Raw genomic sequence first — 25840 nt, 5'->3', positions numbered from 1 at the left:
ATGTTTTTATTTCTAGGTCGTCTTATTTCTAGGTTTTATTTGCCTCGCGAGCATTTTAGATTTCTTTGTAATCAAGGAGAATCTAGGATAAGGCCTGCCTAGACTATAACCTAGGTCATATGATTAAAAACCGTATTATATCTTAGATTCGTCAATGTTTGTATCGGTTCATAGATGTATTGGTTCGTCAATGTTTGTATCGGTTATTAGATGTATATACGCAATGTCTAGACTATAACCCATGTCATATGATTTAAAAATATTGTGCAACTCAATTCCTAATATCCTGGGTGTGCCCCTGGCAACAAGGATGAGAAGGATATGGTGATCAGTGATCACACACCTATGTTTACAACCCTTGGATTCTGCAGTTGAGTTTTCTGATCATTAAAGCTGACTTACAGTTGGATTTGCTTGCTTTAATCATTCCATTGAGTACTTTGGGTATATGAAAGGAATACTTGATTGTGGCACATTTGGCTCTTAATTTTATAGGCTTTTCTATACAACAAAAACTATGCTTTGATGAAAATTACTTATGAACTAATCCGCACTTTCCCAAAAGCTCTCACATGAAAGTGAGAAGTTGAATATCACCAAGTTGGTAATGTAGTCTCTAAATCTTATAACTCCTGTTTATTTTGAGCTGGTAATGTTAGTGTCATATATTTATCTGGAAATTTTATTTATCATCAATGTACTAAACACATTAAGGCACACAGGGTGTCATTGGGTGCAATAAGTTGAATTGCATTGAGATTTGAATAAGAATATATTTAATTTGAACATGGTTTGGTCTAAATCGTAAACCAAACCGGACCAAACCGTAATTTAAATATTTGGTCTGGTCTACGGTCTAAATGGTCTGGTCCGGTTTTTTTTTTTTTTACGGTTTACGGTCCGGTCCCGGTTTTAAAATTTTCAAACCAAACCGGACCGGAAAACCGTATTAAAATCATATTTTAGGGGATTAGGGCAAGTGGGCAACTACTCGTGAGTGAACTCCTGCTGCTGGCTGCCTCCATCTCCTTTTCCAAAATCGTGAGTCGTAAATTATATTCTACGCTATCTCATTTCTCTCTGCTCTTCAAAGAATCACATGTGAGTTTCCGTTCTTCAAGATTTCATTTTCGATCTCGCTTGCAATTTCGCATTTTGATTTGATGTATTCTAGGCCTTTTGCAATTTCGCTTGCAATTTCGATCTCTGCTCTCTGCAATTATATTCTAGGCCTTTTGCATGCGCTTGATAGTGACAATTCAGTTGTATTGCTATCCTTGAATTTCGTCTCCAAATTATTCATTTGTCAACTAGTTTAGTTGGCCTCCTGATTTTGGATTATGGTTTATGCAACAGGAAGTATTAGGTTATTATAAGCTGCACTAGCTAATAAGCAGATGTTTTGTAGGTGGAATTTATGAATCTCGTAATGTTAAATTGTTTGATTGGAATTTGATTGGAATTTATCAGTTTTAGGGTTTGATTGGAATTTTGATATGTTGAATGTTAAATTGTTTAAATTCAAAGAATGAAGAATCTCACTCAATAAAAATAAAAAAAAAAATTTAAAAAAACCGTAGACCAGACCAGACCAGACCAGACCGTTCTAGAACGGTCTGGTCTGGTCTCTTGACTGGTCTGGTCTAGTCTGAAAATTTTCCAGACCGGAATTTCTGGTCTGGTCTGATTTTTCTGTCAAACCGGACCAGACCGGACCGTGTTCAGCCCTTACTTAAGTCATTTTTGGGTCAAGTCAAATTTAATGTTCTAAATAATTTTATATTTTCCTTTTTAATCAGTCTTTTTTTCTTTGTTGCAATTTCTTTCTATAAAAATATCCTCACTTTCTTTTATTCTTCTGGCACATTTCAACTTTCCTTTAATATCATCAACACATGGGAGTATCTAATTAACACCCTGTAAATTATGCTAGAAATGGCTTCTAATTCGACCAAATGTAAATTCATTTCTTATTTGTCGTCATCCTTTTCATCTAACTTTTTTATTGAAATTTTAAAATTATTCCTCACCCCTTTAAAACCCAAATACCACACTTCTCTCTCTAAAAATCACTAAATTTACACTTATACATCAACTTTCTTAAATTGAAAACTTAGGAAGAACAAATTTGACTATACAAACAACATATTGAGATAATTTCTAACCAAATCTTTCATTTTTTCAAATTTTTATAAAAAAATGGAATGGGGCATTAATCACAAAATAAATTATCATTAATAATAAGTAATCGATTAATAATTATTATTTAATTTTGTTAAATATTCTAATTAGTTATTTATTAATAAATTATTCATTTCAATCAATTCACATTTATTATTTGATCATAAGCATCATGTAACAACCCGACTTATTGTTGACTGAGTAAACAGGATCACCACGGCCTCACGGGGTTTATTTCCCAAGAAATTTAAATCTCAATTCCAACACTTGTGCAAAGGGATCACCAGTTCTATGACATATCTGTATCAGCTAATTCTCTGTAACAACCCAACTCACTATTGACTGAGTAAACAAGGGTCATCACGAGGTTTATTTCCCAAGAAACTTAATTCTCAATTCCAAAACTTGTGCAAAGGGGTCACCAGTTCTATTACATAGTTGTATTAGCTAATTCTCAATCCAAACATCTAACTAAAACACAAAGCAATCATAAAAGTCACTATAAAAGTCCAACATAATCAATACAATTTAGTCCAATATACATTTACCAAAACCTAATACAAAGCTACAACTTCTTATGTACTCATCTCAAATTAACATCCATGTAACTCTAATCATCACCGCTAACCCATTGTTCCTGACTGGTTTCGATCTGTAGACAGTGTAAAAGATGAAAACAACAGGAAGTCAGGTTAAACTGAATAAGAAGTAACAATCCAAAACAACAAAACACAGTAATTCAAATCATAAGTTTAAAAGCAACATCAGTTTTCTAGATTTATGTGCGCACAAGGAGTCTAGTTGAGAGGAACATCCATAGCTCTAAGGCTATGACACTCTCGGGTGAGGCTAGTCAATATTTGAATAATAATTCACCTCAAAATAAGGAGAAAGGGAGATTTTCCCTCTACACCGTCAATGACCAGCTCGTGAACTCGATCCATTGACCATATTAATATCAGCATAATCATTCATAAATTTGTCTCAACAATATAAATTTCACAACTTTAGTAAAACAATTTTCAAAACTATAGTCTGGCCAGACCCTTTAAGGGACTATCAGCTATCAGCTAGAATGGTTCGACAGAGAAATCATCTCCTGAAGCATAACAATAAACATAATATCACTAAAGGTGCGTTCAATACAGCTAATCTAACATATAACTTATTACATCTTCTCCTAAGACTGTGACTTAATCAAGGATTATATTCTAACATTTCTAAGCATTAAAGGACTATGCACTTCTAACATAAACACTCCATATATCATCAAAATATTATAACTGCAATCTAGACTTGTTTAACTTCTTTTAAAGATTACTCGCTTCTCTAATTGATCTCTTTATATTTTCCAAATAAACACTATATGTACATTCATACCAAAAATTAAGAATACTCCTAATTCATTCTAAGGATTCCAATTATTCAATACTTCTCCTAATATTAACCTTTTTCCAATAAAATTCATTCTCTCAATAATTTCATCATTTCCTATCAATGATCAAATATCAAACAATTTTAACCCAACATGAAATCTTCACAAATAATATCAACAAAGTCTATAATCTCAATATTTCTTTAAATCAATACAAATATCCCAAGATTCATCTAATTAACATCAATCAAGACAAAATTCACTACTCTAATTTAAACAACCACATATAATTAGTCTTGAAATTAGTTACTTATGATTGGGGAGATTTATATTTGAAAATTGAAACAAGTAATTCATAGAAAGCAAAATTAAAAGAAAAGAAAACTTTTGAACCTGGATCATAGAAAAGAAAAGAATTAACATGTCTTCTTTCGTAAATCAAGGACATAAATGCAGTTTTTCTTAGATTAAAGATAAGAAGAAATAAGAGACTTGATATTGTTTCAATGGAGTTCAACCGCAACAATGACGTGAAGGTGGTGCTTTCTGTTCAACTAATTTGAGCCGACACCATTGTTGTGCATTTCGAAAAGTTTTCAGCAAAAATGGCAAGGAACGAAAAGCAGTAAAACTATTATTCTATCCTCGAATTTCTCAGAGTAATTTGAGGGAGAAAGCTGCGAAATTCAGAGAAAAGGTTGAACAAAATACAGATTGAGGGTTTCAAAAATTCATAAAGATATTAATTTTCATTTTTTTTTTTCGAAATAGAGGCAATAAATTATTATTTTTTTTCTTAGTTTTTCGGTTTCCAAATTAGAAATAACAAATTCATTCTCGTCTGAGGCATCATGTTATCATATCCTAGACTCCTACCCCACCTAAAGCACTATAAGTAGCAAAGGAGTTTCTATTGGCGGGACCCTATCTTCTCTATCCTTTAAACATATTTTTCTTGACAAAAAAATTGCAAGAGAAAGTCCCAAGTCCCAACAAACGCGCTTTCTCCAATTCATACCTTCTTCTTCCTTAACAATTTCATCACATTTCATCTCATGTATACAACTCATCAATTCCATTTACTAAAGCCCTCCTAAAAAAGAAAAAATAATTAAAATTAAATTCCATTTTTTTCTCCAACGTCTCTTTCAGGAGAAACCTTTTTTCTATCTTTCTTCCTTCCCTCAATTTTACCTTCTTGGTTGGGTTGGGAAAACTTCATCAAGGTTAGATTTTTACCTTTCATTTCAGTAATTAATTTTTTTTTCCATTGTAATTGAATTGGGTTTTAATCATCATGTAGTCAAGATCATATCTTTGATTTTGAATTTCTTGGATAATTTGTTTATGTTTTGCATTTATTGAATGTTGATTGTTAATGGGTATGCATCCTTTTTACTTTTCCCTTTACTTTGAATTGAGTTTTGATCAATTTACCCCAAAAAAGGGAAGGTAGATTGTAATCTAGATCATATCTTTGATTTTGAATTTCTTTGCTGATTCATTCATGTTTTGCATTTTGTGAATGATAATCGAAAATGGGTATGCATCCTTTTGTAAATTTTTAATTATTTATGGTAATCACAAGGATTTCTTCTTAGTTGGGTTGGGTAAACTTCATCAAGGTTAGATTTTTACCCTTCTTTTCATTAATTTTATCATTCCCTTGTGCTTGAATTGAGTTTTGATCAATTCTCCCAAAAAAATTAAGGGAAAGTTTGGATTTAATAGCTAAAATTATATCTTTGTTTTTTAATTTCTTTGCTGATTATCCATTTTTGCTTTTTATTTTTTTTGAATATTGATTGAAAATGGGTGTGCATCATTTTTGTAAATTATCATGGTAATCACAAAGATTTTTTTCTTTTGATTGGAAGATGGGTATTTTTCTATTTTTGATTTTATGCACTATTGTATCAAAAATGATTTCATGCCTTATTTGGGTGGATTTTTTTCATTTCAATTGAAGATATGCATATAATGATTCCATTTTGAGGGCAGAAATCAGGACTAGTTGTTTTGAGATTTTACTGGGGTGATAATTGATATGATTGGTTGATTCTCTAAAGAAAATGGGAGTTATCTTTATTTGATTACTTTCCCTTTAAGAAAAAATTTTCTTCCTTACTTTTTAATTGTCAATGCTATTTTCCTTGCAAAATTGTTTTTGATGAACTGGTTTCTCTTGTTCAGTGTCACCTGATTCGTTAATTGTCTCGCGAATCGTGAATTGAAAAAAATGAATTATGGTTGGTTTTAGGCTTTTTTGAACTATTTTGAGCGAATGACGAATTCAAAAGGCGAACTAACTAGCGAATTATGTTTCACTGCTCTTGTTGTAGGTAATTGTTGTATGTAATTCTTAAAACTTTTGGTAGTATACTGGATTATCAAATAGTTGGTAAGCTTATCTTGCACTAATCATTATTTCTATGGTCATTAGACATTTAGAAATAGTACTGGTTGTTGAATGATTTCTAAGATAATGATTTCTTTTGTTGATGTAATCAATTAGCGATTCCCATTCCCTCTAATTTTAACATTGTTATTATATTTTATTTTTGTGAAATTGGAGTAATCAATCCTGGGCCCCGAGTTTCGAGAGGGTCAGGGCAAAATAACAATTGTGGACCCCTAATTATTATATAGAAGTGAAAGAGTAGGAGTATCAAGATTAGATAAATATGAATTTGGGTTAGGCTTGTTCTAGTTTTTTGGAATGGGCCCGGGGCGCAAGCCATTCTTGTCCCATCATAGAGCCGGCCCTTTATTTTATCAACATAATATATATGGATTTTGAAGGAGAGTGCACTGAATTTATCAGGTTATTTTAGGTTCAATTCTTGCAGAAACATTGCCTCCTTAGATTTGACACCAGTTGATTGTATAGCCTGTACGGCCCGTTTGGTTAATAATATTAATTGGTGGTAATGAGAATGATTTGTACTGTAAATGTACATGATATGTATCATGTACCTCTCACAGTAATAAAAGTTTGATCATAATTTTTTTTTTATTTCACAATTTTTCATTACCACCTAATACCACGTATTCAAATGGTTATGGATTGGAACAAACTTTGTGAAGAAAATGAGATTGTTGAAAGAGAATAAGCATGACCATTAAGTTTGTCAAGAGATATTTCCAAAATTACATTAACTTTCCATTATCATTCTCACCATTTAGTACTGATCGCCAAACGAACTGTTAAGGAAAGCGAGAGAAAATCATTGACGTTGTTTTGGTCATGTGCTTTTAAAAGACATGAAAAAGTCTTGGATTTGCAAATATTGAAGACAAAACGAGAGAAAATCATTGACGTTGTTTTCGTCATGTGCTTTTACAGTGCACTAAACAGAAAACGACTAGTATAATCGAAATATGGAATGATATGAAGAATCGAGATTAGATTCACGCATAAAGTTTTCGTAGTTTGCATTCCATACTTTTCTTGATATTTCTCTCGTTTGCATGCTTCGGGTGCATGTCGGATGATAGTTTTATCTTTAATGCAGTTTATCTATGATTCATTGATAAGTTTTAATCTTTGTTTCATGAATCATTCATATATTTTTTTATGCTTCACAGTATTGAAAGTCATCCACAATGGCTGATGACAATGATGCATCACCCGAAGATTTGGATCTGGATGGCGAAGATATAATGATGAACGTTGAACCCCCAGCCGAAGAAGATAGAAAAAACAGCTTTGACCAGAGGAATACGGATTTTGGCATTGTTGACGAGGGAGAAGCAGATATAGCAAATAATGACGACAAGGGCTCCGTACCTGAAAATTTGGAGCTCGAAAGTGTTGGCGAGAGGAATATGGAATGTGGCATTCTCGAAGAGGGTAAAAAAGACAAATCGGTCGAGGGATCTACTGAGGACGTTGTAAAGAATTCTTTAACAGAAGAAGCTGATCCGGCTACTGGTCGAAGAATGAATTCTGCTTTGGTTATTGTTGGTTCAAATCATAAGTTCAATGTTCGTTCTCGTTATCTTGGTGATTCCTTTGCTTCGTGTCATGATTTCTGCAAATATGGGCATAAACACGAACCTGAGAAGCAAACGAAAAGACTGACATTGAGAACAATTAGAGAATCCCAGCCCTTGAAAAAGACGACTAGCGATGACTTGGAAGCATGTGTACTAAAGAAAGTGATCAGGGAGAAAGATTTACACCGGCGCCTATCTCTTCCAGGTCCCATACCCGAAAATTCTCCTATAATGCGTATGGAAGGCGGTAGTTTTTCTAAGAAAGATGTAAATCTGCCTAAGCTGAAGCGGGTGCAGAGTGAAATAAAGACATCTTCGGTTCAGAGTCCTGGGTCTTCGAGCAGAAGTAAGACTGACACGGGTGCTGTCACGAGAACAATGAGTCAAAATTTGCGGAAAAGTCCAACCCGAAAAACCCGAGAAGTCAAGACATGGAAGGTTGTAGGCAGTCGTAGCGTGGGTGAAAAGGAGGTCAAAGAAAATGGCTTAATGGGTAGCTCTCCGAATACTTCAGCTGGTTTTAGCAAGAGTGTAAAGGAGATTAAAGCAAAGGAGCCGATGCGAAATTCTCCAAAGACATCGGTTGGTTTTAGCAAGAGCGTAAAGGTGATAAAAGCGAAGGAGCCGATGAGTAACTCTCCGAAGACACCCTTGAAGAAATCCTCAAGCTTCAAAGCACGACTTTACAAAAATCGTAGGAGTTCTTCTTTGTCAAAAGTAGAAGGACTAGATAGTTTTGAGAAAACTTTGTCTACAATTGAACCGATGGCCAACGTCAAACCAGAAACGAATCCTGATGAAAATTTGCAGAATTCTCCTCTGGCAGCTCGAACCAGAAAAACCCAAGAATCTAAAAGTACCCGGAAAGGAATTGGTGCAAGTCTGTTGTCGTTTTCATCACAAGAGTCTTCTCAACAACAGGGGGAAAAGAATGGTTTACAGGCAGGAAAGAATAAACTTCGTAGCAATAAAACCGAAGACATTGGATCCAAAACTAATACACCTAGAGCAAAATCAAGTGTGGCTCACAGATTGACACAAGATGGTCGGTCGAAACCCAACACTCAACGAGAAAAACCAACTGTTGACCCAAAATTGAAGCCAAAAAAGAAGGAGAAAACTCATTCCGAGGAGAAAGATGCCTCGTCTTGGAAGGTGAAATTCAAGAGAGGTACCGTGGTTGCTCTTCAGGTGGCGAACAATGCTCCAAAGAAGCTCCGATTCAAGAGGGGGAAAATTTTGGGCGAGGAACAGAATTCCAAGGCTGATGTTAAGCAATTGAACAATGAGTATGATAAGAGTACTGAATCAAACGATAAGCTTGGACCGGAGAAAGTTCGTTTGAGACATCAAGAAGCTTCGGGGAAAAAAGACGATGTAGATCTTAACAATGTCATCGAAGAGACAGCAAGCAAACTTGTGAAGACGAGAAAAAGTAAGGTTAAAGCTTTGGTGGGTGCTTTTGAAACTGTAATGTCGCTTCATGATCGCAAACGCCCGGTTGAAATTAGTGAGTCATGACTTGCAAAGAAGTTTTGAAATAGTGTGACATGGTGTGATGATATCCAAAAATCGTGTTTTACTTTCTTTTTTTCACCCCTTCATATATATGTTGATGTATTTATTTGTTTTTTATGCAATATTCCTGTAATGGGTGAGAAAATTGGAGCAAGTTTCTTGATTTATACAAGTGCCTCATTTCAGTGTCTATTGTTTCTTCCTAATGGATGTTTTTGGGATGTCAATTATGAATTTTCTTAGGTTGATTTTAGTAGGTTTAATCCCCTTTATAGAAGCATATTTGCGACGAAATTCCAATATAATATCATTTTTTGTTATTCCGGGTAAAGCTGGAGAATTTCTTATAGTGGAGAATTTCTTATAGGCAAGAGGGAGAAGGAAAATCGGGGAAAAGCTTTCAACCAGTAGGCAACCCATAATTCTTAGTTACAGCTTATATGATCCTCAACTTGTTTACATAGAACAGGACATGATCTCAGTAATTGTGTGCTCTGCATGGTGCAAAAAGACGGTAATGGTTGCGGTTATAGTAACAAACACGATATTCGGTAACAGGGTGATGTGTTATCGTATTGCTAAATTTTGACCTAAACCATGAAATATCACTTGAAACGGCAAATGCTGGTTTTTTTCACACATTTACGATACAGCTAATATCACTGCATGTATTCATTCCCATGCTAGCTTTTCCTGTACCCCATACAGACTTTAGTGAATAGATTCAGCATAGTTCAAAATTGATTGCCTATAAGATGAATTGATAATAATACATGCAGTGTGATGGATGTTGATACTCTATGGATCAGATTGATGATAAAGTTGAAGAAAATAAGAACTTTATTTTTGAACAATGGCTCAGTGAAACCGAAAAACGACTCATAAGTCATAACTATCAACTAACTAAACCATTTACATTTGTTAATTTCAAAACTGCACTTAAGGGAGCTTAAAAAAATCTAGATCATGAACAAGCAACTCAACTTCTTTGAACATGGTGGTTTGACTGCAATCCGGTGCTTTCTGATTGTAATGATGTATGTTGCTGCCTTTGTAAAGTGGGTATTCTGTTGTACAGATCGATGTTCATAGACTGCAAATAAAACATAATGAAGTTCATTAGAGGCATCTATCAGTACTCCCTTCCTTCCCCCAACCAAACCTCAGACTCAACATAATCTTTTAGATTTTCTTTTCCTCATCATCATCATTACCCAGTGCATCCCGCCCATAGAAAACTATGATCAGGATCTGGAGAGGAAGGAAGGCGGCAACCCATACCCATAAAGGAGGACGCGGCCAAAGAGTTCCCCTGCTCTAAATGCATATATTTAATCAAGACAAGCAAGCCGACCATCCTATACTTGCCTGTGCCAGAAGTGTGCTGTAGGGATCTTGTGAAGCAGCAGAACGGCTAGTTCCTGGGTTGGCGGGATTATGTTGCTCATTGGCTGCAGACATCATCTGAGGGACGACAAACGCAGGTGGCACAAAACCGGAGGTAGCAATTTGAGTCGGATTCATCATCTGGGATATTGCTGGATTTGCTGGGTGCATGGCGCTCATGGTAGCACCGAGACCCATTCCTAATCCGGCGCCTATTCCCATTCTCGCGAGGAGAGACATCTGATTGAAGTGTTGCTGCATTCCTAAAGGCATCATAAACTGAGGCATAAATCTTGCATTAGTCATCATCTGAATCTGTGCTTGAAGCTGTTTTAAGTACTCGATCACCTCATCCAACATCGATGCTTTATCTGTCTGTTCCATTTCGGAAGTGAAATTTAGTTAACGGTAAGAATATTAATTTTGAACATGTTTTATGGATCATATTTTTTCGATGTTCTTACCTTATTTGCATTAGGAACCAGCTTCTGCAGAGCCTTCATCTTTTGGTTGATGCGGTCTCTTCTTCGCTGTAATATAAAGATTCGAGCAAGTGAAATTGGAGCCGTATCAAGTATACATGTTACTATTGTATTTGTCGCGTAAAAGATGACTACTTCCGTGCATATGTAGATTTAAAGAGTTACCCTTTCGGACTGATTATGAACAGCAGCTGCCCTTCCTTTTCTTGTCGTGTAGGATCGACCTGTTTCTCCTTTCGTGTCTCGCTCTTCATCCTGGTTTTCCTGCCGAGATAAAGAACAAAAGTCAAGTTTTGATTTTGTAAGGTGACTTGTACATCCTATCCTAACATGGATAAGTAGATAATTGACCTAAACGGAGTTAATTCAGTAACAAATCATTACTTAAAATATCGCAAATAATGTCTCTACTTCTCGATTGACTCCGTTGGAAGTCTTACTATCATTTCCATAAAGAAATTAACATGGACGAGAAAGAGATTAGACATGCAGGTACCGAGCCATGGCAAGCAGAGTCCTCATCGGTGGTTGTTTTAGTCCTTGTAAAGCTCCTAGGCGACTCAAACGAGGCCCAAGTCATCATAGTTGTGTCATTAGTACTATTCTCCTTGTTGTTATCCTTACAAAATGGAGTGTTTTCACTAGCAGACGCTCTCATCTCATGATCATTTTTGCGCCTAACCGCGCAATTTTCAGACTGTGAGTGTGCCCGTTTCTTCATTAGTCCTGAAGAAGGCGGTGATGGGCCAACGTTTTCCCTGGTCTGATGGGCAGAGTGCTGATGAGGTGCAGAGCCAGACATTAAGTTCAGGCTGTGTTGGTTGTTGCAGTAAGTGGCTTGATGGACTATGGACTCTAGTGTGTCCGAGGCCCTGCCTTCGCCATGACCCCATGTCGGTTTTGTTGGGCTGGTGGTGGTTGTTCTTGTCGGAGCTTCGAAAATGCTTCCTAGTTCATGCATGGCTAGCTGTCCATTTTCCCATGTTAGCTCTGTTACCTCAAAATTTGACCTGATAATTTATTGCATAAAAACATTAATGACTAACTAAAACAAAGGTTATAAACTTATAATGAATTCACTTATTCTTCTATAAATAACCCATCAGACTTAAAGCCCTCAGGACATGTAAGGAGTATATTCTATCATACCCTCCCACACAAGTTTATAACCTCGGACTCTTTGGCCGCACTGTTTTATATGGGTATGAGTTTCCGTCTTCTTTTCCTCCTCAGATCCTGATAGTAGTTCCTATGAGCGAGATACACTAAGTAAGATGATGATGACCCTCCCACACAAAAGCCCTTTGGATAGAAGTGTGGATGCAAGTCATGCAACCCTATTTCTCCTCTATCCGATGCTAAATAGTTTACTTGAAATGAGGGGTCAATAAGATTCATCACCGTGAACTTTTGTCAGATTGACTCTGATACCATATCAAGGAACCAACTCAGCCGAAAGTTGCTGAAAGTTTAAGCTGATGTTTGAAACCCATTGATATAGACTCTATCATACACATATTGAAAATAAAATTTATGCAAGAATAAAAAAACCCATGAGTCTATGTTGTTATAGAAAAAAATCACATAAAAAATGCTAATACAAACCCAAGGCAGAAGAAAGCATAAATTCAATGCTAAAACAAAAGTAGCACAAATAATCTACCATGAAAATTTAGCAAGAATAAGAACGTTTAAGAACATGAATTCAAAAACCAATAAGATGGGACTTTCTCGCCTTAAGCAAGCATATTCCTAGTCTGATTTACGCAATCTTATCCTAACTGACAATCGAAAAAACTGAAAAAAGGAACAAGGGGAAGAGTACTACATAGGAACAAGATGAGAGAAACTTTGATGATGTTGTTGCTGAAAATGGAGGTTTTGATTTGGGTGTAAGTCCACATGAGAAGATCTATTTCCTTCTTCTACTTGGTTAAGGTCTTGTTTTTGTTTATTTGGAATACAATTCAACATTACACATTCACTCATTTTTTATTTTTTTTTATTTTTATGAATATCAATATCCTTCTCAAAGGCAAGGTTTTCAAGAATAAATGAGAGCTAGAAATTTGATTTTGGAAGCTCACATGAATGTCATTGTCTTGTTGATTTTGACTAATTTATTTGCATTTTGTTGATAAAGAATTTACGATCAATATGTGGTAACCAAACAAGGGAATATTACCACTAGTTTTTATGACTATGACTATCTCTTACTATCTCTATGAAATAAATATAGGTGCACATATGTTTTTCCCCTATTTGTATGCATTAACTAGATATAGGTCCAATGCTTTTCTTTCTCATAGTTGAATCCCACTATAACAATGTGAAAGTCTTAATTCCGAAAGATTAGGATCGACTATATGAACTAATAAATTAGTTGCAGTGGTTCTTCATAATTCTTCTCCATTCATTTCAATTTTCTACCATTTTAATTTGTAAGTCAAACTCCTTCATATCTTAGTCTACTCCTGATCTCATGTCATCTTCGATCTTCTTCGCCTTTTTTTTAAATAATTAGAGTTTTGACTTTCGATCTTCCCCATTGATTCACTAATGCTTCGTCTTTGCACACGCTCAAACAATCTTAAACTATTTCATTTCATATTTTCCTTTATGTTTACGACTTCTAACTTCGTTCTCATATCTTCGTTTTAAAATCTAACTCTAATGTGATATGTAAGATTAATATCATAGTTCCATCAATTTCAAATAATATAACAACTGAATTCAAATCAAGCTTATTATTAGATAAACCTCTCTCTGAGGTAACATGTTTTTATAATTGAAATAACATAAATATGTTTAATTTATATAATGAATCATTTATCTTTTATTTTATATAGAACTCAATAATAATAATAATAATAATAATAAATGTATACATCACTTAGTTATTACATGCAAATTGTGTAAAAAGTATTTTAACTTTTTTTATGGTATTTGTGGATAGGTGTGAATCATATTTCTACAAACATATTGCTGAAAGAGGGGCCCGGGTGGGCTAAAGTCATTATTGAATGGCTAAGATCCCTTGGTAGTATTGCTGCTTATCCTTGTCAAATTTATGGTTGTTTGGACCAGGGTTGTCCCTCACAAGACTTTCATATTTTATTAGAAATGCTGTGCTCTAATTTTTTTAAAAAAAAATTTAATTTAAATCTCACTTTATTTATCTGATAATAAAAATCTCAATTTTTAATAAAGAAATTTTATATTTATATCGTTTATTTATCTAAAGTACAAATCTTTTACAAGAGTTTTGGTAGTTTCTTCATCGTATTTATAGTCCACAAACTAATGTCTTATTAATTTCAATTTACCCCATCTTTATGAGACGGTCTCACGGTGAGATAACCTCAAAACAAGAAGCCCACAAGCTAAAAGTTTTTATTATTAAGCTATTTAATCCAAGTATGAAGCATTTTTCACGGTGAGAACGTGTCATATAAAAATTTGTGTTGATAACAACGTTTTAGCATCATATTCATTGCTTAAATCATGGAAAACATGTAGTTTTAAATGTTGTGAATAAGGAGTTAATAGAAATGAATATATTTTTGTATTTAAATAAGAAAGTAATGATAACTAAATATAAAATTTTGAAAAAAATTTCAAACAGTCAAAAATATCCAAATAAGAAATAAAATGAGATGTTTTAAATGTTTTAAATCTATTATTGAAGGTGGTTGATTACATAGTCGAGTATCTACTATGATCACCTTTAATCCTATCTGAATTGAGGTGTTTATATGAGATTTCTGACTATTAAAAACGACCTATAAAAGAATAAAAGCTATGTCATTAACTTCTATTTTCCAACAATTTGAGAAAGAGATATCATGAATTCTATGATTGTTAATTTGTCCAACACAATGCCCAATCTTTCCAAACTTAAACCTCTTGAGGGTTCCAAATTCTAACAATAGTACATAAATTTTTGTGCGAAACAATTTCACCATAAAAGGATCTTCATATATGGGCTGAATAGCCTAACTAATATAATTATTATCATATTGACTCCTTGTTTTGAGACCGTATTACCAAAAAACGATTTCTCACAAAAGTAGCTCACTAAAAATAATTTAATAAATAAAATTACAATCAACTGAAATTTATGCAACATCAAGGATAGATGCAAATATGCAATCAATAGATGAAAAAGAATGGATCCAAATTGTGGCTTCTATTAATGATATTGACAAGTGAATCAAGAACAAAATACACATACAGATGACGGAATTACACAAATTTTGCTGTTATCATTGATATTTTCAAATGACTCAGAAAAATATGATATTTTGTTCAAAGAAGAATGGTTTATTATTCTAAAGTACTTGTAGTTTTTATCCAACAAAGTGATACTTAGTCAAACTGAGATAACAATCCCGGGGAAGCGTGGGCCCCTTTTGAACGAGATGCATGTGTATACAGAAGATCTTATGTTGAGTGCAAATAGAGATTCAAAACAGACCCGATAACCCGAAATTTACCCCATCTTATAATCGAAGGTTTGACCAGACATCAAATATGGATTAACAATTATGCAAAACAAGACTCAATTTTGATCCAACCCAAAACATCTAACTCGAAATCGATCAGTCAAAAACACGAAGTACAAATCATGTGTATTCCTTGTGATTCTATAGCTTTGTACTGTTTTTCTTTACATTTACACGGCACCCAATTCCAATGGGTTGGTTATCAATGGTATTCACATATTTGGAAAGATCTAGATATGAAAAGCAAAATGGGAAGCTGATCATACAAAACCTTCCATTTAAGTTATTCATGTTACAAGATCTTTCGTTATAGATTTGCTGCGACGCCTACACCAAATCGAGACCCAAGCTTGAGATTCCCGAGTGCCTCGTTGTCAGAATAGCAGGATAAATTCAAACTGAACTTAAGAAAACCTTTCATGTATCATCTACTTTGCTACATTCCTGGGAAAAGAATTCTTCGGCTTTATCGATAAAGCTTGACGGAAACCTACAATACAGGGGCAAACTATCTTGAGATTCCGAAGCCATCGGTTTTTTTGAACTTGTATCCTCAGAAGGTTTATTTGTTCGGCTATCTCGAGTATTTCGGATCTTGCCAGTTTTACCATTGCTACTTCCTGAGACACTTCCCTTGGACAAGGAAAGACGGGAGCCTTTAGCAGTTGAACGGATTTGTTTTGCAGACACATCGGTTTGTAGTTTTTTCCGCTCATTTGTTACTAAAGAACTCTCAGCCGAGTCTTCCATAGAAGGATTTCCTGTCGGGGATTTCAACTGAACGGAAGGCAAACTACTTTTCCAATACCTCACCAATGAAAGAATCATTTCGGTACTGAGTTCCTGTTGAACCACGCCTTTGTTCTGTTCACAGCCAAAACAGACTGCAACCAATGTTCCCGCAAGGATTGGCATCAATTTCGGATCACTAAAGAAGGCGAACGGTAAGTCGCATACCTGATTTAAAGAGATCAAAAGTCAATAATATGATCATGAGTATTTGTACGAAGTAGGAACATCAATAGAGATAGAGGTGTTCATTTTGGTCATTGAGTTGATTTCTAGTTATGTGTTTCGGATCGGTTTGAAATAGTGTTTTGTGTACATATTGTATTTTACATAATTGTAAATTATTTTTGAAGTCGGGTCAAATTGGGTTCGTTTATAAGGTCGGGTAAATTTCGGGTCATTAGGTCTGTTTTGAACAACTCTAAACAAATATGATGCCAGACTGACTGACCTTGTGAAGGATTGTTGGAGTGTTTCCCCAGCGAAGGACAGCTTGATTTCCACGATGAAATAAGGAAAAGTATCCGAGAAGCATCAAAGATTCAAGCAAAAGCAAACCCACCTATGGAAACAAACAAATACAAAATATGGTATAAATTCTCGGATCATAATTCTCGGTTGCATACAAGGAAAAACTCGCATCATATAAACAGACTAACAAATGTACAACATTGCCAAAATGTGATTAAAAGCAAACCCACCTATGGAAACAAACAAATACAAACCCGTTCTATTAAACGAGAAAACATACCCTCAAATTCCAAACAACATAAGAATTAAACAAGAACACAATAGGAAATTGACGGAGCATTTCAATTACCTGATCACTAGCAAGTTTCCAGTTGTAGGTACAGTGTGTAAGTAAGAAACTCATAATATGGAAAAACTCCATTTTCAGGTCTGGCATTGCCTGAAAATTTTCAACGATATTAATATTAATATTATGTCTCTAATACGTCGTATCGAGTTTTTATAGGTTTGAATAGTGAGAAGTAAGGTATCATGGGTTTTCCCAGGCGGTGCAAGTTCCATGACAAAGGAGAAAGAAATATGAATGACTTACTAGCATTTGTTGTACAAAGGCGATGTTTGTTAAAGCCAAATTGTTCAAAACCTTCAACACACCGGTGGCTACTTCCTCAAAATTTGACGGGAGCACATATGAGCCCTGAAAAAAAGATGTACCATATTGTATTAGAAAGGAATAAAATTAATTTTTAATTTCACAAGAATACAATTCATAAAAGTAACTATATCAGTGTATGTTTCCGAATTCAACTTATCATTATTGGATGTACGATATCTTCTAAAAATAATTTCTCGTGATCGTTATTGAATGTACGATATCCCCTAAAAATAAGGGAAGCGTCACACTCAGTGTAACATAATTCACTGGCTAATTCACTTTTTGAGTTCGTGATTTGCTCAAGTTTGCCCAAGAATAGCCCAAAACCGACCATTATTCGCTTTTTCAATTTGCGATTCCCGAAGAGATTAGCAAATCATGTAACACCGGTCCCACTAGGTTCAGGACTTTGCGCACCTTTGATGGAATAGAGAAAGATAGAATGACAATTTAATCTTTGCTTTTGGATGAATAAGACACGGTGAGTGAAAACCCAAATGCCTAAAAAGGTTTTTAATCTCTTTGCGCAAGAGTCTGTGCTCTGAATCCATCCTTTATCCGAAATATCCCACTCCATTCGGACATTAGTTCAGAAGGTTCTTAATTTCTTAAGGTATGCTGGTATCATAGTTATGTTAATCGAATTCCATAACCCTATCAATTATGAAAATGAATGCCATAAAAGCTAAGAATTACCTGTTCAGAAGATAACCTATTGTTTGCCTGCAATAACACAGCCGTCAACAACGAAGGAAGACAGACTAATCCAGTTTCAGATATGGCCGAAAGAAGATATGTATGCGGCTGTTTGACACCCATATGATCCCCAACATTCTTTCCGATATTAGCGCATGTAGAATTTTTCTCATCCTTCAGAGAGTCGATAGATTTTCGAACAAGCAAATCTGGATCTTTCTGGGAATCAAGTTCGGAAACTATCTGTATATTGCTGCTATTAAACTCGACACGATAATTCCCCGGCTCTTTTTCATCCACCGTTCCATAAATCGGGTCATTTAGAAGTTTTTCTGTAGCTGCATCACCACAATGCTCGTTCTCTTGTACGTCACAAAGCTCAGATCCAACAATACAACCATGATTACAATTCTTAGTGATATCCAATAATTCGGCTTCATTCCAATCAATAGAAGAATCTTTACATGCTTTGCATGTCAAAACAACCAAAAGTTTTATACTCAAAAGTATGGATTCGGGGAATGGAGACCCTTCAACGGGTGGTCTGTCATACAGTGCAAAAAGATCTCGAAGTCGTTGGATAATTTGGTAAGAAACAATGAGCTCTAAGAGACCATCCTGCATCTGATGTTGTCGTTCATCGAAAGTTGGTAGGCCGATAATCACTGTTGCAGTCCACAAGAAACCGTCTAACACTTCAGAGATTGAATCAAAATTTTGTGATGTAGTTTTACCCTGTTGAGAAACGGTGCTGCTCGGACTATTCAATGATGCGGTGATTTTTATGTAACTTTCGAGAGCCGCAGATAACATGGGAATCAGAGGTGGTAAGAGATTCTGAGCAAGAAAATAACGTCTATTTGCGGGGACGAAAAGCACGACTTTCAGAAGTCTCAGCAGGTAAATGGTAACTTGACAAGCTTCAGGCTTTGAAATGTGAGATGCAGGCAAAGTAGAAGAGATGAAATCGAGCAGACCCGCCTGGCGAGCAGCCTGTAATTCCAGTTCCCTTCCTTCCAAAAACTGATGACAGACAAATTGACAGATAAGCAAATCAAACATTCCATATCAACATGCTGTGATTTTGAAAAAAAAAATTAAAATAAGCAATTCGTTCATCAAATGTATAGTAAAGTCGTGATCAATATCAGATGATTCACTAATCGCCTTTCAAACTGTGAATCGAATAAAGCGCATTATGGTCGGTTTTAGGATATTATTGAGCCATTTAGAGCAAATCGCGAATTTAAAAGGCGAACTAACTAGCGATTTATGTTTCACTGGTTGTAATGATTCAAATTAACTTCCAACATACACATACCTTCATCATTTCCGCAGTTATTAGACCTATACTTGCAGCCCCTTCCTTCCTTTCCTGTCGAAGCCTTTGCAAATCTTGGACCCATCTCCCGATTTTTGCCCGAGAAGTTGCCACTGCTGTTCTATACCCAATACCAACATTTTCAGCTGCTGGGGTTTCCGGAAGGTCATGCTTCAAAGACATTAGCTTCTGCCTAATTTTCTTTATCCTTCGCTTCAGCGACTGCTGCATCCCATTGATGCTATTCACACTAACAGATTCCCCTGCAGCAGAAAGGTTATTTGCTAGATTATCTTCACTATTACATGGAGGAGTTTTCACTGAACGACGCATCAGGGGTGAGGATTGATCTCGGAAATCCATTGACGCTCTCTCACGTATCTGTTCAAGGTAAACCTTGCGACGCTGTTCACTTTCACTTAGTCTTTCGGCCAATCTTTGTGCAAGTAGTTCAGCTTCCTCTTGTTGTGCTTTGGCCCTCTCTTCCTTCCTACGAAGTTGTTCCATGGTTCTTGCTTCCCTGGCTGCACTTGACGCCTTTCTTTCCTCTTCTCGTCTCAGTAAAGCCTCTTCTTTACGCCGTTGTGTTTCAGCAAGGCGCTGCAACTTTTCCGCTTCAATGAGTCTCCTGCGTTCAACGACAGCTTCTTCTCTGGCCATATCTTCTTTCTGTTTTGTTTTCATAACTTGAAATTTCTCCGCCCTTCTCATCTCCGAATCACGAAGTTTCTGATCTAACAAAAACTTTTTGTTTTCCTCATTCAAGGAAGTTATAAACCGCACTTCATTTACTTTAATACTCTCATCTCCTGCTCTTTTAACAACCTGGGCTATATAAGCTTCATGCCGAGATTCACTGCGTTGATGACGAGCATGCATGCCCTCCCGTAATTTCATGCTCCGAACAGCTTGCCACTCACTCACACGGTTCAGTTTCTCCGATCTATGCTGAAGTTTTTGGACTCTCTCATTCTCCAACTCGCTTCGGATTCTCATAGCCCGAGCATGCTTCTCTTCAGCCTCTTTCTTCAAGTCCACGGCAGTCTTCTTTTTCTTCTCGGGGGACATTAGTTTATCATGCAAAATTCGTGCACGTTCCGCACTTCTCCTAGTCACCGAAGGTGAATGCAATACACGGGACGACAGGCGGCGTTGAGGAGCCAATATTTCCTCCCAATTCCTTTTCTCCTTCCAAGCATCATTTGGCTTCCATGGTTGCGAATGTCTCTTATCCTTTTCCTTCTCTTTGTCACCGGAAACATTGATTTTCCCACCAAGAGAGGCAGCAGAACTGCCTTTTGGTGGGTGCTTAGTATTGCTTGGATCAGACGAAGTCACTAAAGCATTACGATTATTTTGTACCGAGCTTTTGCTGAGCTTTCCTGCTTCCGTGCTTCTCCTTTCCCTGCTAATGTTTAGACGAGCAGCATCTGAAACTCCACTCTTTCTCCTTGACTTGGTTTCCGATTCAGAAGTATTGGGAACAGTTGACCCTAAAAGCTCAACTATAGTTGGAAGATGACTACTGCTTTTACCGTCTTCACCAGAGACACGCTTTTTTTCCCTCTCTTCTTGAATTTTCTTGAACGCCTCAAGAGATGAAGATAATATTTCGGCTCTGTGAGGTGAAGTTGTTATTCTACGAACCTGTACCAAGTATCAAAACATATTTTATACATAATAAGGTTCAAAGGATAGTAAGGAGTGGGAACACTATATTTCCATGATTTCAACGAGAGCTACCTTAAGAAAATACATTATCACATATCAAGCCATTGTTCCTTACAAAATGCATTTTCTCAAATGGACTTCTTAACATAAAGCAAAAATGGTGTTTCGGTCGTGAAGGTGGCAGATTGTAGACAATTTTAAGTAGTAAGTATTAGTACATTGAAAAAAAATTAAAAGGTATAAAGTCCAACTGAATCCTGGGGAAAATTACAAAATGCATAAATGCTAGTGTCTAGTTCTCTGCAAAAAACCATCAAAAGCATAATACTTTTGAGTTTTCCATTCTTTATCAACTATATTATCTCTTGTCTAAGTCTCTCTGCAAAAAGTGTATGCATCATCGCATCGCAACTGATTTGTAAGTGTTTTGAACATACATACTGCGACCGAAACATAGGCCACGACAACCGCAAACCATATGAAATTACCCCAAAAGCCGTTTTGACACCGTCACCATGATTGCGACCAAAACCGTATTATTGTACTATACTCTAGAAAATTGAGTTCTCTTGCACTGAAATTCAAGATCTCGGGTGAAGCGGAGAGAAATTGGATAAACTCATTGTGATCTATGTGAACCAGCCTAAATCTCGGTAAACCAGACAAAATCAAGATCTTTTTCAATGACTTGTTACAAACCAGAATATCTTAGTTTGGAAAATCAGAAAAGTGTTACCAATTGCCCAAACCATTCTCATACCAACAAAAGGAAATGGTTTAAAATCTGCAAAGTAGCAAGTTGATAAATTATAATATTGGAATTCCATGCTCCACATGTTTAAAAGTCGGTACAATGAACCTTTCATTTCCTTTCATGTGCCTAATATTAAACAAACATCCCAATGGACAATATGATTCCAACACGTGAGATCGACCATAAGTTCCTTTTATTACCAATATATAGCAAAGTTCATCAGCCATAGAATGAAAAGAAATCAAAGCATGAAAATTTTTGATTAATTGATAGTCTTTGAGAAAAGGCTAACTCTTTAACCCTAAAGATCAGAATGTATAATTTATGTTTTAATCTGCATTCTGCACTGGAAACTTATCCTTCTAATCCTACAGCTATGTTACTCAGACTCTTCATTTTGCTTCATGTACCTGTGTCCGATCCTTGATACTTATGGCACTTAGACACTTCATTCTAGGCGTAAAAATGAATATTTAGACGTACCTGACACTTCGACACGTACCAGTATCCGACATCAATACCCAATTCAGTAACATAGTCCTGCAGTGATAAACTCATACTCCTAAAAGCTTATGCTTAACATTTTAAATATTTGTATCATGAGATCAACAAAGACGGTAGCCACATACCAATTCAGCAACTGGTTATGAGTTGCAAACTATGTTAACTACAATTCATGTAACGAAAAACACATATGTCATATCTACCAAAGTAAAACAAGTAGAGATATTACCTCCCATGAAAGTGCATGAGGCCGTCTATGGTCGCCTTTCATACTCATTACTGAACCACTTGCTGATAGACACGAATTTTTTGTAGTTTCAAACTCCTTCACTCGAATATTTAGCTCTTGAAAATCAGACTCAGCTTCTTGAAGAACAAGAATTGCCTCTTTAACCTGCCCCAGATCACATTCTAGCTCACAGAGAAGGTACAACTCATCTATGGCTCTATTAAGATTCTCAAAAAGGAAACACCAGAGCCGCTCTCGGAACCTCTCTTTGCTTTCACCTTTCTCGGGTTCTTTGATGGTGCTTGTAATGGGTGTGTTCGATAAATTATCAATCGATGATCTAGTAGGTAGAGCACTGCTACAATCAGCATGAATGGACACTACATCACGGTTGTCAGAAGATTCGGGTAGACTATGAACAGATGAAAAAGGTTCCGTTCCTTGCGCAATTATCATCCCATTTGCATCACCGTCATCATCTTCTTTTATATCTAAAAAACTTATAGCATCTACATCGGGGGTGAGAATGGGCACTGGTGATTCAACTAGGTTTGCAGGCTCCTCGGTAAATACATCATTCGAAGGTTCCCATGCATGAACAAAGTCTTCATGTGGGTTCTCAACAATATTTTCTAGTTCATCCTGATCTGAACCAACACATTTAGCCTCAATTACCTTGCTAATTGTCAATATTATTCCGTTGTCAGTGGTTTCATTCACCTCTTTACCGTTTTCTTCCTGGGGTTCAATATTTGAAACGGATGATACGGTGTGACATTTATCACTAGATGCATCTGGTACTTCAACTACATCTTTGTTTACGACGTGGTAGTCTTTTGACAGATTGCATGGACTTAAATCACACGCATTCCTCGAGGAACCGCACATTGCCAGATCTTCATCTCCAATTTCACCGAATCGGATTTCAGAAACAGCAGCAGTTCCACAATCAGAAGCAAGTGCACCTTCCTCTAGGTCACCCCATTTAATTCTATGAGCTATGCCAGGCTTCTTTTCGGAAACGTTTTTATTGATACCTTGAGAACCTGTTGTCGTTATAATCTTAAGAGGCGGTGTCTCGGGATGCCCATCAACGTCATCAACAATACGCTTATCAAGACAATACTCGTCCTTATGCTCCTTGGAGGAAGGATTATGACTTAATACACCCTTTTGAATCACATCTTTCTCCGGCCTTGAGATACGGAAGTAGTTTTTGACACTCGGGCTCCGACCTTTTCCATTTACTTGCTGCCTTGTTAAACCCCCAACCCAATTTTGAATTGAGAGCTTTGAGCTGCTTCTATGCTTCTGAAATGACAATGTAGCAAAACCCTTACGCATGAGACGCCCTATAAACAAATTTGACTACACACACAAGAATAAAATGACAAATAACAAATGCCGTAGGGAACTCCGGTTGCATCCAACAAAATTTTATGAGCTGCCTAGAAAGTTTACTCATGAAGTCTTCAACCAGCCAAGATCGTCCAATTATGTATCAAAAATGTATCAATTCACACAACAAAAGCACATTTATAACATCAAGATCAAATAAGTTCATCCAAAAACTTACCCACACAACAATATTGTATTTGCCTAACGCAGCTAAGCCCTAAGAATCTACTTAATATCAAATAAACCCATAACCGACTAAACAATGGCAACAAAGCAACCGACAAAACGAAGAGCAGTTCATTAACTTCTCGAATCTCGACATTAATCAGGTATAATCTCACCAATTCGATAATTGTAATTCAACATATTAAGCAACAATTTTTCACTACGTTGAATTAGGCTCTCGTATTCAATTTTCCAAATTCATGAAACCAAATTAAAACTCCTAAGAATGATATCCTGTTTCACCATCAACACTCTTACAACAATATTACCTTCTAAGAAAAAAGAAAATTTGTAAACAATACTTTCAACTATTGCTCACTGACTCAAGATACTCTCAACTATTGTTTAATCCTGAATACCCTCAAGTATATGAATACCCAACCTTGTATACACCCAACTACTGTTTATTAACTCAAAATACCCTAAAACCGCCGATTGAAAATAATGTGTATAGTGTTTGAGGTTCAGTATTCCAATACTTGGGCTATACAAAGTTAGATAATACTTGAGGGTATTGTTAGTCAATCAGCAATAGTTGAGAGTATTGTTTACAAATATTCCTGAAAATTAACAAGATAACCCTAATATACCACTCATAAAACATTGACAAGTATAAATGAAGCATATCAAACATAACCTTCATAACATATGACAAAAGATCAAAATGTAAGCAACATAATCAAAAGAATCCAATCAAGAAAAGAAAGAATAACCTTTTTCACTTCAAACCATCCAGAGCCCTGATCATCTGCAGCTGCTGCTCCAGAATCTTCCATCCCAATATAAATAAAACCCAGAAATGCATATACAATTACCCACAAGAAGAAATTAAAATTTAAAACTTTTTTGATAGTTACAAAAAATAATAAACAGTAATTCTATAAACCCTTTTTGATTTTAGTTTCGCAATTATATAAAAACAGGAAATCAAAATTTCAAGATTGATCATGCAAAAAAAAAATGAGAATTTGAGTTTTTGATTGGAATTGGACTGTCTGATGATACCCTTTAATTCAAGAATCGTCAAAAGATAAAAGGAGGAATCTTTTGATAAATGCTAATCAATAGAATTCAAAGAAAGACTGAAAGAAATGGTAAAGTTGAATCAAGAGTGCATAAGTGGAAAGAGTGGAGACAGCAATAAGTCAGAAAAGGAAAAAGATAGTAAATTTATAGGGTTTTTTCTGGTTTGAGGGGAGGAGAATGAGGGTTGAACTTTGGAGGGAGAAAATGAATTTTTTTGCACTACTCTTGTAGTTGAGGAAGGATTATACTACTATTATGATTAATGAGTGCACCCATTCTCTATTAAGGTCCTTTTGTCGTGAGTCAGCCTAAACTAATTAAAAAATTAGTTTTCGTATAATTGGAGGTTTAATTTTCATAGTTTTTTTATTAAACTGTTTATATGGTTCGATTTACAATAAAATGATCTCACATAAGACGGACTGTTATGAGTAATAATGGTATACCCACAAAATGATGGAGTATTATTATAAAGAATAATGTCCCACTATTTGACCCTTTTTCTTTATGCACTAGTCACTACTAGGCACGATATCTCTATATGGACTATGGAGTTTACATATGGGTTGGCACCAAGTATACGGACTATGGAGTATTTGTTATTGTTTTTACTTATGAGAGAGGGTGTCTCTGATAGAGCATCTCTAATTGGATC

The 25840-nt window shown here is 35.7% G+C and overlaps 3 protein-coding genes across 6 annotated transcripts; 1 reads left to right on the top strand and 2 right to left on the bottom strand.

The window, feature by feature from the left end:
• Nucleotides 1-4476: 4476 nt before the first annotated feature.
• Nucleotides 4477-9263, top strand: LOC130800415 (uncharacterized). 2 transcript variants are annotated; one of them, XM_057663927.1, is made up of 2 exons: nucleotides 4477-4782; nucleotides 7145-9263. In XM_057663927.1, exon 2 carries the CDS (start codon nucleotides 7163-7165, stop codon nucleotides 9074-9076), a length of 1914 nt encoding a protein of 637 aa, XP_057519910.1. In that variant the 5' UTR covers nucleotides 4477-4782; nucleotides 7145-7162; the 3' UTR covers nucleotides 9077-9263. The 2 variants fall into 2 exon arrangements, with proteins under 2 accessions (XP_057519910.1, XP_057519912.1); XM_057663929.1 differs by lacking the exon at nucleotides 4477-4782 and adding an exon at nucleotides 4832-5957.
• A 540-nt stretch (nucleotides 9264-9803) lies between these two features.
• Nucleotides 9804-13034, bottom strand: LOC130800416 (transcription factor PIF7-like). Of its 3 annotated transcripts, XM_057663932.1 has the most exons (7): nucleotides 12770-12908; nucleotides 12091-12190; nucleotides 11438-11951; nucleotides 11107-11205; nucleotides 10924-10989; nucleotides 10442-10834; nucleotides 9804-10166 (listed from the first exon to the last, which is right to left on the bottom strand). In XM_057663932.1, exons 3-7 carry the CDS (start codon nucleotides 11900-11902, stop codon nucleotides 10053-10055), a joined length of 1137 nt encoding a protein of 378 aa, XP_057519915.1. In that variant the 5' UTR covers nucleotides 11903-11951; nucleotides 12091-12190; nucleotides 12770-12908; the 3' UTR covers nucleotides 9804-10052. The 3 variants fall into 3 exon arrangements, with proteins under 3 accessions (XP_057519915.1, XP_057519913.1, XP_057519914.1); XM_057663930.1 differs by lacking the exon at nucleotides 12091-12190 and having other exon boundaries at nucleotides 12770-13034; XM_057663931.1 differs by lacking the exon at nucleotides 12770-12908 and having other exon boundaries at nucleotides 12091-12430.
• Nucleotides 13035-15528: 2494 nt separating this feature from the next.
• On the bottom strand, nucleotides 15529-25433 carry LOC130800414 (uncharacterized). The gene is made up of 8 exons (XM_057663926.1): nucleotides 24873-25433; nucleotides 22537-23847; nucleotides 19379-21025; nucleotides 18058-19080; nucleotides 17299-17403; nucleotides 17056-17145; nucleotides 16687-16797; nucleotides 15529-16403 (listed from the first exon to the last, which is right to left on the bottom strand). Exons 1-8 carry the CDS (start codon nucleotides 24933-24935, stop codon nucleotides 15864-15866), a joined length of 4890 nt encoding a protein of 1629 aa, XP_057519909.1. The 5' UTR covers nucleotides 24936-25433; the 3' UTR covers nucleotides 15529-15863.
• Between the last annotated feature and the right edge of the window lie 407 nt (nucleotides 25434-25840).

This window comes from Amaranthus tricolor, chromosome 14 (genome assembly GCF_026212465.1).
Source record: "Amaranthus tricolor cultivar Red isolate AtriRed21 chromosome 14, ASM2621246v1, whole genome shotgun sequence".
In the NCBI taxonomy this organism is placed as follows: Eukaryota; Viridiplantae; Streptophyta; class Magnoliopsida; order Caryophyllales; family Amaranthaceae; genus Amaranthus; species Amaranthus tricolor.
Note: the sequence above shows the minus strand (reverse complement) of the source record. Positions and strands in the feature narration are given on the sequence as shown.